Source organism: Equus quagga, chromosome 1, assembly GCF_021613505.1.
Source record: "Equus quagga isolate Etosha38 chromosome 1, UCLA_HA_Equagga_1.0, whole genome shotgun sequence".
Classification (NCBI taxonomy): Eukaryota; Metazoa; Chordata; class Mammalia; order Perissodactyla; family Equidae; genus Equus; species Equus quagga.
This window is the reverse complement of record NC_060267.1, coordinates 11,257,543-11,270,965: the sequence shown is the minus strand read 5'-3', so window position 1 is coordinate 11,270,965 and position 13,423 is coordinate 11,257,543. Positions and strand designations below refer to the sequence as shown.

Below are 13,423 nucleotides of genomic sequence, written 5' to 3'. Positions count from 1 at the left end.
GGTGGATGTACTGGACAGATTGGGAGGAAGACCCAAAGGACAGTCGACGAGGCCGGCTGGAGAAGGCCTGGATGGACGGCTCACACCGAGACATCTTTGTCACCTCCAAGACAGTGCTCTGGCCCAATGGGCTGAGCCTGGACATCCCAGCTGGGCGCCTCTACTGGGTGGACGCCTTCTATGACCGCATTGAGACCATACTGCTCAATGGCACAGACCGGAAGGTGGGCAGGCGTGTACCTGTGTGCAGGTGTTCATGTGTGCGTGGACCACGTCTGTGTGTGGATGAAGCTCTGTGTGTGGATGTGTGGGCATCTGTGTGTGTCCAGGCCTGTGTATTTCACGTGTGTTTATCTGTATACCTATGGATGTGTCCATCTGTGTGCTTGGTGTCTCATGTGTTGTTTGAGGATTGCCTCCGTTAGCGCGTGTCTGTGACTGTGCATGCTGTCTGTGGGCTTGACCACCCTTGTGCACACCTGCATATACACATCGTGTGCCTGTGATTCCCAGCACTCGTCACAGGGTGCTGCCCTTGGTGCCATCGCTCATGCAGTTCTCTCTTCCTCCACCTCAGCTCCTCCTCACCTGACACGCTGTCCCCCTTCTGCCCTGGATTACCATGTGTGCCCTCCGTGAGACCATGGGCAGCTCAGGACGGGGACCATGTCTTTCTCATTTCTTAGTGCTTATACAGCTTGACCCTTAATAGATCCTTAATAGATCCAATATTTATTGGATGAAGCAATGAATGGATGAATTCTGGCTGGTCTGCTCAGTACTCTGTGTGCGTGTGTGTTGTAGGGGTAAGAATGAATATGAATGAGCCCAAGAGAAGACAGTGTGGACAAGATCACCATCAGTGTCCTGCTGGGTTTAGGGTCTGGCGCCTCACTGTGCTCAAAGCTATCACTGTCAGGCTTGTGGGGGAAACAAGACCCCCACCCAGGACAGAGACAAATGAGTATACAAAACAGTGATCCCCCTGGGCTTCCCTCAGGCACCCTGTTTGTCTCCACTTCCTTCATAACCTCCTCCCTTCCTAGATTGTGTACGAGGGTCCTGAGCTGAACCACGCCTTTGGCCTGTGTCACCATGGCAACTATCTCTTCTGGACCGAGTACCGGAGTGGCAGCGTCTACCGCTTGGAACGGGGCACAGGAGGCGCACCCCCCACCGTGACCCTTCTGCGCAGCGAGCGGCCCCCCATCTTTGAGATCCGCATGTATGATGCCCAGCAGCAGCAAGGTACTCTTGGGACTGGGGCTGGGGGCAGATGGGACCTAGACGGGGGCTGTGAGGCTCCTGTGGGGGTGAAGGTGCTCCACAGAGATCCTAGATTCTTATGAGGCTCTCGAGAAGAGAGGCCCCCCAACCCAATTTGACTCTGTATTCTCCATCCCACTTCCTGCCCATACCTGCATCTCCTCTTCAACATGTTCACTGTTCTCTCAATATTTCCTCGCTTTCTGTCTCCTCACTTGAATGTGTCTCCTCCCCATCCTCTCATCTCCCCTCCATCCTCTCGTCTCCCCTCCATCCTCTTGTCTCCCATCTCTGGCCGTTCCTGACCCTGCTACAACCCATTCCCTGCCCTCCCCTCCTCCTCTTCCCCACCCTGCGGCCCCTCCTTCACAGTGGGTACCAACAAATGCCGGGTGAACAACGGCGGCTGCAACAGCCTGTGCCTGGCCACCCCTGGGAGCCGCCAGTGTGCCTGCGCCGAAGACCAGGTGTTGGACACAGACGGCGTCACTTGCTTGGGTATGAGGAGCCCAGCTGGGATGGGAGGCAGGGGAAGCAGACCCCAGCAGGAGAGGCCACAGGGTCCAATCAGAGTTGAAGGAGGCAAAGAGGGCCCTGTGGGGGCAGCAGGAGGTGAGGGATGGAGTGAGAGAAGATTCTGGGGCTGGGACTGGCTTAGGGAGGCCTGGGGGATGGGAGGGGTTTGGGAGGGCGGGAAGATCGGGGGAAACTGAGAGATGAGCAGGACAGCTAGGGAAAGAGGAAAATATTCTTCTTTTACATTTATTTCCCCATTATTAAACCAACATAAAATAGTTCTAAATATTGGAAATTAAAGAAGAGAAAAAAAGCTCAAATCCCACCCACAAACATCACTATACTGTTAGCCTTGTGGCAAATCGAACACCATCCTTTTCTCATTAGGCAGGTTATATTGCTGCGTCTCACATAGCTGTACTCATACTGTATAGAAGGTGTCTTCTGCCCTCTTTAGTTCATATGTGTCATAGCATTTTCTGTGTTATCATTGCATTATTTTAAATACCCTCATTTTTTAATAAAAGTAGGTCATGCTCATTATAAAAATAAAGAAACAGTATAGAAAAATATAAGGAGAAAGTACAAGTCACCCCAAATTCTACCACCCACAGATACCACTGTAACCATTTTGGGGAACAGCCCCCCCAAATATTTCTCAATGCATTTACCTCAAACGGAATCACGCTGCACATGCTATTCTGTTTCCGGCTTTTGTCACTTGACAGTATGTCGTGCATACATAAGCAGAGTTTCTAGTGGCTGAAATATTTTTCATTTAGTGAACCTTCCATAATTTACTCAACCGTTTCTCTACTGTTGGATGTTGGGGTTGTTGCCAGTTTTTCTTGTAATCACTGCTGACATTTATTGAGCACAGAGTAACTAAGCACGGTTATTAGCATGTCCCACGCGGTAACTTATTTACTCCTTAAAATATTCCTATAGGGACGGTATTTTCATTATCCCCAATTTACAGATGAGGAAATTGAGGCCGAAGGTTAGAGCAGGGACACAAACCCAGGAAGTCTGACCAGAGCCCATTTCCTAACCTCCCACTCTGCCGTCTCTCACACCCTCCTCCCGTCCTGTATCGTGGATGGCTTCCTTAGGATAGACTCCCAGAAGTGCAAATGGCCAGTGGGCCCACACATACAGCTAAGAGTGCATGACTGAGGCCAGGAGGAGGGCAGGAGCATTGATGGGGAGGGGACGTGAGAGGTCAGGGTGATGTCTACGTGACCTTGAAATCACCAGGAATGAAGGCAAGAGTGACTCTGGAGAATGTGACACTGAGCCAGGAGCTCAGCCCTTAAGGGTGACAGGGAGTGGCCTGGGGGCCTGTAGAACTAAGGGGTGGTGTAGTCTAATAACATAAAAGTCAACGCTGATTTTTTTAGGAAGGAAAGAGGAGGAGGAGAAAGGAGGAACAGTCGGGAAGCAGGACTGAGGGGCAAGATGGGCACATACCAGCCTCTAGGACTAGTGGTCCATGGGCTGTGGGAGACAAAATAGCCACCCAGGGGACCCACAGGAAGTTTCAGGGCTTAGAGAAGAGATGAGAGATGGGTCAGAAAGACGATGCGCAGAGCTGGAGGGGCCAGGGACGGGAGCTGACAGGGAGTCCTGGGCTTCTTGAGGTTACAAATGCAAACACAGACAAGAGGTCCCCAAGATGACTTCTGAGGGACAGTTTGTGGAGATGGCACAAGAGGGTGAGGGGAGGTCTGTTCGGCAGGGACAAAGGTATGGGGGGGCTCTTGGCTCCTTGGAAGCTGCTGTTTTCTCAGGTCACACCGAGGTACTGGAAGTATTGACCATCACCCTGGGGCTTGAGAAAGAGTTGCAGTTTCCATCCAGATAATTTGTTCATGAAGAATTATGCACCAGGAAAAATTACTCTCCTGTATTATTTTAAAACGATAAAACAGGCCAAGTGCAGGGGCTCAGCACCTGTCCCAGGCTCCGGGTCTGACTCTCCCCCTCACGCCCTGTTGTGTCCGCAGCGAACCCATCCTACGTGCCCCCGCCCCAGTGCCAGCCGGGCGAGTTTGCCTGCGCCAACAGCCGTTGTATCCAGGAGCGTTGGCGGTGTGACGGCGACAACGACTGCCTGGACAACAGTGACGAGGCCCCCGCCCTCTGTCGTGAGTCATCCGTCTGCCCTCTCAGTGGGACCGCAGGCCACAGGGCAGCAGGTGGAGACCCCACCCCTTTGCTTACCCCGACCTCTTTCCCCCCCAGATCAGCACACCTGCCCCTCCGACCGATTCAAGTGTGAGAACAACCGGTGCATTCCCAACCGCTGGCTCTGTGATGGGGACAACGACTGTGGGAACAGCGAAGATGAGTCCAATGCCACTTGTTCAGGTGTGCAGTGGGGGTCGCCCCCCTGGGCACCCCACCCCTCCTCCTCAGTCAGGGAGGCAGGCTTGTAGGGGAGCCAGGCTGGGAGGACAGTGGTGGGAGGAAGAGAGAGAGGCCTCAGGGGAAAGCAAGGGAGGATGGAGCTCCGAGCAGGAAAAGCAGAGCGCTCTCCCCTACCCCAGGATGACAGGGCCAGCTGGGAGGACTGACCTTGCAGGGGACAGAGCACGGCTCTAGATTGGAGATGACGAGCCAGGCAGGATGCATCTTCTCCTTGGAGGATCAAAGACCTCTCGAGAGATGGGCTGAAGCATCCGGTGTGAGACCCCCATGGGTGGTTTTGAATGTCTCTAAGACAAATGACTTTGAGGCCCTTGGGAAGACTTCTTGATAGGCAGAGAATAATAGGAAAGAAGGGAAAATTAAGAGAAGGGACAGGACTCTGAGCACTCGTGCCCATCCCTGTCCCCAGCTCGTACCTGCCCACCCAACCAGTTCTCCTGTGCCAGTGGCCGCTGCATCCCCATCTCCTGGACGTGCGATCTGGACGATGACTGCGGGGACCGCTCTGATGAGTCAGCCTCGTGTGGTAAGAGGGACAGCAGGAAGGCCAGGCTGGCACAGGGGAGGGCGAGCCCATGAGAACGTGCCCTGGGGCAGGGGCACTGGAGAAACCCTGCAACTTAGTACCTGGGTGGCCCGGGGCAAGTTACTTAATCTCCTTGGCCTCTGTGAGTTTCGTCTGCAAAGCAGGGATCATAATAGCACCCACATCCAGTGTCGACATGAGACGTCAGTGAGATCTTGCATGAAAAGTACTCAGCACAGGGCCAGCGTTTGCTAACTAGTAGCTTGAAAAAAGAATGCTCAGAGGGGTAGGGATGAACGAGCAGAGTTTCAGGCTGACTTAGCCTCCCCTCCCCGGTCTGGCCAGGCTCAGGGCTGCTGGTTACAGGAGGGACCCCGCACCCTGCTGCTCGGTGCTATGATGCTGTGCAATCTTGAGGGCCCTACTCAGCTACTCTTTCTCCCTGACAGCCTATCCCACCTGCTTCCCCCTGACTCAGTTTACCTGCAACAATGGCAGATGCATCAACATCAACTGGAGATGTGACAATGGTGAGAGTCGCCTCCCTTCCCCTGCCCTGATTCCTCGGAAAGCTAGAAGCCGCAGCCAGGCCCAGGGTGGGTGGCGAAGGGATTTTAGGATCCAGCCAAGGTGGCCCTCCGGTTCACTGAAGTCCCACTGGGTTGGCTGGGAGAAATGAGGATGAGCCAGAAATGCCGTGGGGGAACCGATAGGGAGCAGGGCAGACCCTGCCCATCGCCTGTCAGCTATTCGTCCCCCGTCAGGGCCTGAGCTGCCCATCCTCCGGCAGAGGCTTGGGGGCTGGGGAGGATGAGCAAGGAGAGCCTGGTGCCCGACTCCCTTCTCCCTGCAAACCCCGTCTCCTGGGGTCCCTGGTGCACCCTCCAGGCTCCGGCTCCAGGCTCAGGAGCCTACCTGGCGGTCAGCTGTGGACCAGGTGACGTCTGCCCTGAGCCACAGGGGCCAGTGGATCGTCTTGTGTGTGCTGTCTCAGGGCTGTGGTTGTGTCCGTGTGGTATTGTGACATGTTCACCGGTGGCTCCAGCCCTGGCTAACATGTGAGAGGATATACTGGGTCAGCGCCACGTTGCCCCTCACCTTTGCTGTGTCTCGCGTGCCAATGGTTGCCCTGGCGGTTTCTGTGTTTCAGAGAAGGATTGTGGGGACGGCTCTGACGAAAAGACCTGTCCTGAGCCTGCCGGTCAGTGCATAGAAGCACATGCACCATCACCCCAGAGCCCCAGCTGGCCTCAGCTGCCTCTCAGGACCCCAGGCAGCTCCCCTCCCCAGAGCTCCAGGGATGTGAAGGGAAAGCCAAAGGCAGGAGAGAGAGGCAGCAAGAAAACAGTGGAAGGAAAGAAGCAGAGAGGGCAGAGGGAACCCTCAGAGGAGGGGAGATGACAGAGGGGTGGGGACAAGCAGACTGAGACAAGAGCTAGAGGAGAGAGTTAGAGAAGCAGATCCAGTTGGAAAAGAGGCAGGAACACAACCCAAGGAGGACAGCCAAGTCCCAGGCTTCTCAAGCCTCCTGAAAATGTGGAGGGAGGTCCTGGAGCCCCACCCACGAGGACTGGAACTCAGGACGTTCATTCAGTCACCCTCAGATGCCTTCTAGAAGTATCCCCCGACCCTTCCCAGCTGCAGGCTGTGCCTCTTGAGGGCCGAGCGCCCAGGGCATGCCCAGGCCCAGGGCTGGGCCTGATTAAGCCTTCCCACCCACAAAGAGGCCTCACCTACGCTCCATCCCAAACCAGAGAAATCCCTGCCTTTCCCCAAAGCAAGCAGACCCCTGTTCCCACACCCTGCCTGAAGGGGAAAGGATCGTGTCCCGTCCCCTGCCCCAGCCTCCGGGACTCGGGGAAGGGCCCTTCTGGAGCCCGCCCTCCTCTCCCGCCCCCGCGTGGGCCATGGTGCATGCTGCAGTCTATGCAGTTTCTGTGTCTTTTCTGTTTGTTGTTTTCTCAGTGGGGGGTTGGGGGAGGCCAAAGGTGGGAATGGGGAGCTGGGAGCGGGGGCCTAGAGCTGGGGTCACAGAGAAGACTGCTTGCTGACCCCCTCCTCGCCTTTCCCCTTCTTGCCTCTCCCCAGACAACGACTGTGGGGACAACAGTGATGAGGCCGGCTGCAGCCACTCCTGTTCCAGCACCCAGTTCAAGTGTAACAGCGGACGCTGCATCCCTGAGCACTGGACCTGCGATGGGGACAACGACTGTGGGGACTACAGCGACGAGACACACGCCAACTGCACCAACCAGGGTGGGCGCCTGGGGCCAGCAGGGGGGCGGGACTGTCCACGTGCCAGGCACTCAGCCGGCCGGCCATCCCCCGCACTGTGTGCCACTGCGATCTGGGAACCAGAGAGAACCCAGACCTGGCTTTCCTCCTTCAGGAGCACCCAGCCCTGTGGGAGAGGGAGACTGCAGACCAGTCCCCATCGCACACTGTTAAGACTGCAGGCTCTGCGGTGGGTGGCCTTGGGTTTGCGCTCCAGCTCCGCAGCTTGCTATCTGGGTGGCCTTGAGCAAGCTACTTAATCTCTGTGGCCTCTGTGAGTTCCATCCGCAGAGTGGGGATCATGACAGCACCCCCATCGCAGCGCTGACATGGGGATTCCGGGAGATCAGGCATGAAAAGCACTCAGCACAGGGCCTGGGTTTGGGAGCTGGATGCTTGAAAAAGGGATGCTCAGAGAGGCAGGGGGGAGTGAGCACAGTGCGGACGAGGGAGAGGCAGCTGGCTCTGTGAGGGTCCCCCGTGCCCAGGCCTCCAGGGGGCCATGGAGGCTGAGTTTACTGGAAGGCATAGACCCTCTTAGGGGACGTTGGGGTCTCAGCACTGGCCAATTGTTACCATGGAAGAATGCAGACCCAGGCTTGCCCTGGCTTTGAGAGCCAGAAGTGCGGATTTTTATGGGAACTCTACCCATTTTTAAACACTGGTGTGTTGGTTTCCTAGGGCCGCGACATTGAAGTACCACCACAAACTGAGCGGCTTAAGCAACAGACCTTTATTGTCCCACAGTTCTGGAGGCTAGAAAGCCAAGACCAAACTGTCGGCAGGGTTGGCTCCTTCCGAGGGCCGTGAGGGGGAATGTACCCCAGGCCTCTCCTAGCCTCGGGGCGGTGCTGGTGCTCCTTGGCGTTCCTTGGCTTGTACGTGTTTCACTGATCTCTGCCTTCATCTTTATATGGCACAGCTTCTCCCTGTGCGCATGTCTGTCTCTGTGTCCAGATTTCCTCTTTATACAAGGACACAGTCGTAGTGGATTAGGGCCCACCCTAATGACCTCATCTTAAACTGATCATCTGCGAAGACCTATTTCCAAATAAGGTCACATTCACAGGTACAATGAGTTAGGACTCTAGCATCTTTGGGGAGTACAAACCAACCCATAACAACTGGCAAAATTTTAAAAACACTGCAGCCAAAATCTCCCCGCAGGCCTCATCTGGCCCCTGGGCTACCAGCCTACAGCCTCTGCCTTGTAGAGTTAAGGAGCACAGAGTGGGGATGGTGCTGATAGCACTGAGCACCCACGAGGGGCCTAGCACTGAGAGGGAGGATGGGGGGGGTCACCCAAGGCCTGGGAAACAGTGACTGAGTCTCGAGGGCCATCTCTGATGGGACAGGTAGTAGGGCTTGGGATTCTGAGAAGGGGCCCCTGGAGGCCTGCCGTGTGGCATGCTGGGAAGAGCTCCCTGCCCCTCGCCAGCCTGGCGAACGTGTGTGAGTCGCTTCCTCAGAGCCTTGGCTTCCTCTACGAAATGAGAGGAGATGTGTGGGGGCCTGGCACGAGGGGGCAGGGATGTCATGACTAGTGGTGGCTGTTAACTCTGGTTGTAAGCTGGAATGGTCTGGGACCATTCAGGGGGAGGTGAGAGATGAACTGGGCCCTGCTGAGAATTAGACTCTGGGTAAATGGACAAAAGGGAGGGTCTTCAGACAGGGGGTAGGGGTGGCCTGGAGAACCCAGCAGTAAGACTTAGGGAGTGAAGCTGAGCACTCCTGAAGGAGCCAGGGGGGTGGGTGGGCTCTCCAGACTGTAGTGGACAGCAGGGAATGAGGCTGCACCCCAAGGGGCAGATGACAACAGCAGGTGAAAGCCAGGCTCTAGGCACCTTTCGAAGCTGGAAGGTGATAAGATGTGGGAGGTGCTTTCAGAAGATAATCCCGGAAGGAGATTAGATTGCAAAGAGGTTCAGGGGCCCCGAGGAAGGAAAATCCGCTCCGAGGCTGCTGCTGAAGTCCAGGCACAAGATGAGCGCCAAGGCGGGCGGGAGTGGGGAGCGGGTCTGCGGCAGCAGTGTGAGGGCTGAGTGCAAGGCAAGGTTCTGAGGCCTCCCACATGCTGCTCCTGCTCCTTCCTCAGCCCCAGTCAGATCTCAGTGCAGGGCTGGAGTGATCCTGCACAAAATAAGTCAGATCACGCCCCAGCCCTGCCCTCAGGCCGGCACCAGCTCTCTGCACGCTTAGAATCAACGCCAACCAGCCCCATGGCCAGCAGCCCCCCACCTCTCTGACCTTCATTCCTGCCACTCATCTCCTCCTTCACTTTGCTGTAGCTGTGCAGCCTCAAATATGCCCTGGGCATTTTTCAAATATGGCCTGCATGGTCCTGCCTCAGGAACTTTGCACTAGCTGTTCCCTGGGCCTGGAATGCACTTCCAGATGTTCCCGGGGCTCATGTTGTTCAGGTCTCGGCACGAACGTCTCCTGTCAGAGGCATTCCCTGATGGTCCCAGCTAAAGCAGCGTCCCCCTCCCTGTAGCCCTGCTCTGCTCTGTCTCCAGAGCTCTGAGCACACCTGCAATTGTTCTCTGGACTCCGGGTCACGTTTTCACTTTGCCACGAGAACTTCAGCTCCATTAGAGTAAGGGCTTTGTCTGGTTCACTGCTGGCACCTAGAACGGTGCCTGGCACACCGCAGGTGCTCCATAAGTGTTGGTGGAGTGAATGAATGAAACAGAGACGAGGCTAAGGTGGGGGGCATTTGAACTCTGGCCTAAGAAATTGCTTATCCAGTCGCAGTCTCGTGTGTGAAGTCGTGGGGTCTGGATGAGCCGCGGGCTGGGGTCTTGGAAGGTGTGGCATCCCTGACTCTCGGTTAGGGCTTCTGTGGAGTGACCGCAGGGCTCAAGAACGCCCCATCGCTGCCTCTGTTCATAACCTGGGCTGGGCTTAGCGGGAGGGGACTGGGAAGGCAGCGATGGGAGCGGCTGACCTGGACCCCCTTCCCCCATGCCCTCCACCTGTCCCCCTGCAGCCACAAGGCCCCCTGGTGGCTGCCACAATGATGAGTTCCAGTGCCGGCTGGATGGTCTGTGCATCCCCCTGCGGTGGCGCTGTGATGGGGACACTGACTGCATGGACTCCAGTGATGAGAAGAGCTGTGAGGGAGTGACCCACGTCTGTGACCCCAATGTCAAGTTTGGCTGCAAGGACTCCGGTAAAAAGAAGGATTGGAGGGAGTCTAGAATGGGGCAATGTGGACAGGAGGAGACCGTACTGAGAGCAGAGCAGTGGCAACGGGGACTACCGTACTGTGAGGGGTGGAGTGGGGACATTGTGAGGCAAAAGGCTGCACAGAAAAAGCTTGTGCATGATGCATGGGGCAAGGTAGGAAGGGACCAGGGCCTGCACGAAGGGCCCTGGGAACCAAAACCCTCACCAGAGTTGAGCTTCAGCACCTCCTGCAGATTCCTGCCCTTTTTTATTGCCTATGTGAATTTGACAGAAAAAGCCTCAAGGTTCCTAGTGGACCCCAAGGCATTGCAGTCATGACAGTATTAGAGAAGCCCACTGGGTCTGGGAAGAGGGCATAGAGAGCCCTGCTTCCCTGGCTTGGCCCCTCATACTATACCCTTCCCTTAGCTCGGTGCATCAGCAAAGCATGGGTGTGTGATGGCGACAGCGACTGTGAAGATAACTCAGACGAGGAGAACTGTGAGTCCCTGGCCTGCAGGCCACCCTCGCACCCCTGCGCCAACAACACCTCGGTCTGCCTGCCCCCCGACAAGCTGTGCGATGGCAACGACGACTGTGGAGACGGCTCAGATGAGGGAGAGCTGTGCGGTGAGGCCCAGGCCCAGGAGGGGCCCCAGGAGAGGAGAGGGGCGGGTGGCTACATAAGGAGTCTGGGCCAGGGCCAGGGCAACGGCCAAGCTCTGCGGGGAGAAGTCTGAGCCCAGGAAAGGACAGCTCTGGCTGCTGGGTGAGCCGTACCCGGGGCAGTTACCAACAACCATGTTGATTTCAGACTCACCTTGGCAAGAGACTGTGCTAAGTGCATCACACATTATAGCATTTAATCCATAAAGCAGCCCTGTAAGGCAGGTATTATTGTCATCTCCATGCTACAGAGGAGAAAACTGAGGCACAGAGAGGTTAAATAACTGGCCCAAGGTCGCCCAGCTCCTAAAGTGCCGTAGAGACAGTGCGGTACAGCCCTTCCCTCAGGCACAGCCCCTCACCCACCCTCGTACTGCAGGGTGTGCAGAGCCGGCTTTCGATATGGAGACACCGGGTTGAGTGTCGAAGTGGTCAGGGCAGGCTCCCCAGAGGAGGCAGGGATTTAACTGGCTCCCTAGGATGGGCGGATCTTGCCTTGAGTGAGAAGGTGGGAGGAGGAGGGTACGCCTTCAAGATCAAAAGAAATGGGGGTCAGGGAGGGCCGCATGGTGTGTCTTGGGGACGAGGAGCAGAGTGGAGCAGCTTTATCTCCTCTGAGCCAGGCGGAGCATCGGGTTCCTTGGAGGTGAGGAGGGGGAGATAAGGCAGGCGGGGACTGGCCCTGAGAACTGCTGACGGGGCATCAGTCAGGGCTGGCAGATCCCAGAGTGCGTCAGAGGACCCAGGGTGGGACATTCCCTACCGCACCCACCCCAGATCACACCCAAATCAGGAGAGATTGAGGGCAGAGGAATGGACCTACCGACCCTCCCAGAAAGAGGCAAAAAGCTGGGGACCCCACCGTGGGCTCAGGAAGGGGCAGGGAAATGGAGACCAGAGAGAGATGCAGCCGTGATGTGGGGGTGCCCATCCAGGGCAGGGGAGGGGCGGTCCTGGGTCGCGGGTGCTGAGGTCTCAGCCCTGGTCCTGAGGGAGACTGTGAAGTGGTGGGACAGAAGCTTGGCCAGGAATGGAAAAGAAGGACGCCATGGGTGGGGTGCCAGAGCTCTGGCCGGGCTCCCTGGGACTTGGGGTCCAGCCCAGCCATGATCCTACCTCCTCCCAGATCCTGAGCCTGATCCTGTCCCCTGCTCTCCCACCCCCAGACCAGTGCTCCCTGAATAACGGCGGCTGCAGCCACAACTGCTCGGTGGCACCTGGTGAAGGCATTGTGTGTTCGTGCCCTCTGGGCATGGAGCTGGGGCCCGACAACCATACCTGCCAGATCCAGAGCTACTGTGCCAAGCACCTCAAGTGCAGCCAGAAGTGTGACCAGAACAAGTTCAGTGTGAAGTGCTCCTGCTATGAGGGCTGGGTGCTGGAGCCGGACGGCGAGAGCTGCCGCAGCCTAGGTGAAACGCGGGTGGCCGGGGTGGCCGGGGTGGCCGGGCAGGCTGGGCAGGCTGAGGCAGGCCCCTGAGCTGCGGTGGGCTGCCCTTGGGTGGCCAAATGCCAAGGCTGAGGTTTCCATCCAGGCCCAGGGCCAAGGCCAACAGAGACACTGCCTGCCTCTGGACAGGGTGACAGAGGCAGCAAGCCCCTTGCTGAGCCCTCTCACATCCCTCTCCAGACCCCTTCAAGCCGTTCATCATCTTCTCCAACCGCCACGAGATCCGGCGCATCGACCTTCACAAAGGGGACTACAGCGTTCTGGTGCCTGGCCTGCGCAACACCATTGCCCTGGACTTCCACCTCAGCCAGAGCGCCCTCTACTGGACCGACGTGGTGGAGGACAAGATCTACCGCGGGAAGCTGCTGGACAACGGAGGTGACCGCCCTCTGTGCCTGGGACTGATCGGGGCAAAGTGCACCCAGACGGGGCACTGGGGCACTTAGAGCCACAGGCCCTTAGCTCCCCATCCCCCACACTCCTTTTAATTGAGTTAGATTTTGCTGTGGGTCTCAGTGCCTGATGCCCCGTAATTATCGTCAGTAGAGCTGCCACCCGGATAATTAACAAAATGATCAGCCTTTCTTTGGAAAGGCCTAGAGCTCGGCTCCCCAAATCCTAGAACTGCCGGCTTGAAGGGAAAAAGCCATGGAGGGGTCAGGTATCTGAACCGTGCCTTCTGTCCCAAGGCGGCCTGACCCCTCTCACACTTCTTTCATTAGTAACACACATATTGAGCACCTGCCGTACACACTGGGCCCTGGGGAGACAGCAGGGATCCAAACAGGCCCAAACATCCGCCTGTATGGAGCCTACATGCCAGTGGGAATGTCAGAAATAAACAAAACAAACGATACAACATGGAACGTCACGGAAGGGATGGCGCTGGGGATGAGAAGCAAGGAGGCAAGGCAGGGTAGGGAGCATGGGGTGGCATTTTAAATTGGATGGTCAAGGAAGGCCCCCTGAGAAGGGGACATCTGAGCCAAGACTTGAAAGCAGCACATTTTGTGAGAGGAGTTGGTATTGTTTGCGATAGAGAAAACTTGGAACCAGTGCAAATGTCCGTCAACAAGAGCATGGCTCAGTAGACAGTGATGCTGTTCACACTACACAAGAGTTTCTAA

General features: G+C 56.7%; 1 protein-coding gene across 1 annotated transcript in view; it reads left to right on the top strand.

The window, feature by feature from the left end:
- Positions 1-13,423, top strand: part of LRP1 (LDL receptor related protein 1) — a 78,650-nt gene that overhangs the window by 30,452 nt on the left and 34,775 nt on the right. Inside the window, exons 13-24 of the mRNA XM_046654568.1 lie at positions 2-224; positions 1,047-1,248; positions 1,639-1,764; positions 3,789-3,929; positions 4,027-4,152; positions 4,622-4,738; positions 5,188-5,268; positions 6,827-6,994; positions 10,002-10,184; positions 10,610-10,810; positions 12,013-12,258; positions 12,477-12,674. Coding sequence (XP_046510524.1) covers positions 2-224; positions 1,047-1,248; positions 1,639-1,764; positions 3,789-3,929; positions 4,027-4,152; positions 4,622-4,738; positions 5,188-5,268; positions 6,827-6,994; positions 10,002-10,184; positions 10,610-10,810; positions 12,013-12,258; positions 12,477-12,674 — 2,012 coding nt within the window. The remainder of the gene's footprint in view (position 1; positions 225-1,046; positions 1,249-1,638; positions 1,765-3,788; positions 3,930-4,026; positions 4,153-4,621; positions 4,739-5,187; positions 5,269-6,826; positions 6,995-10,001; positions 10,185-10,609; positions 10,811-12,012; positions 12,259-12,476; positions 12,675-13,423) is intronic.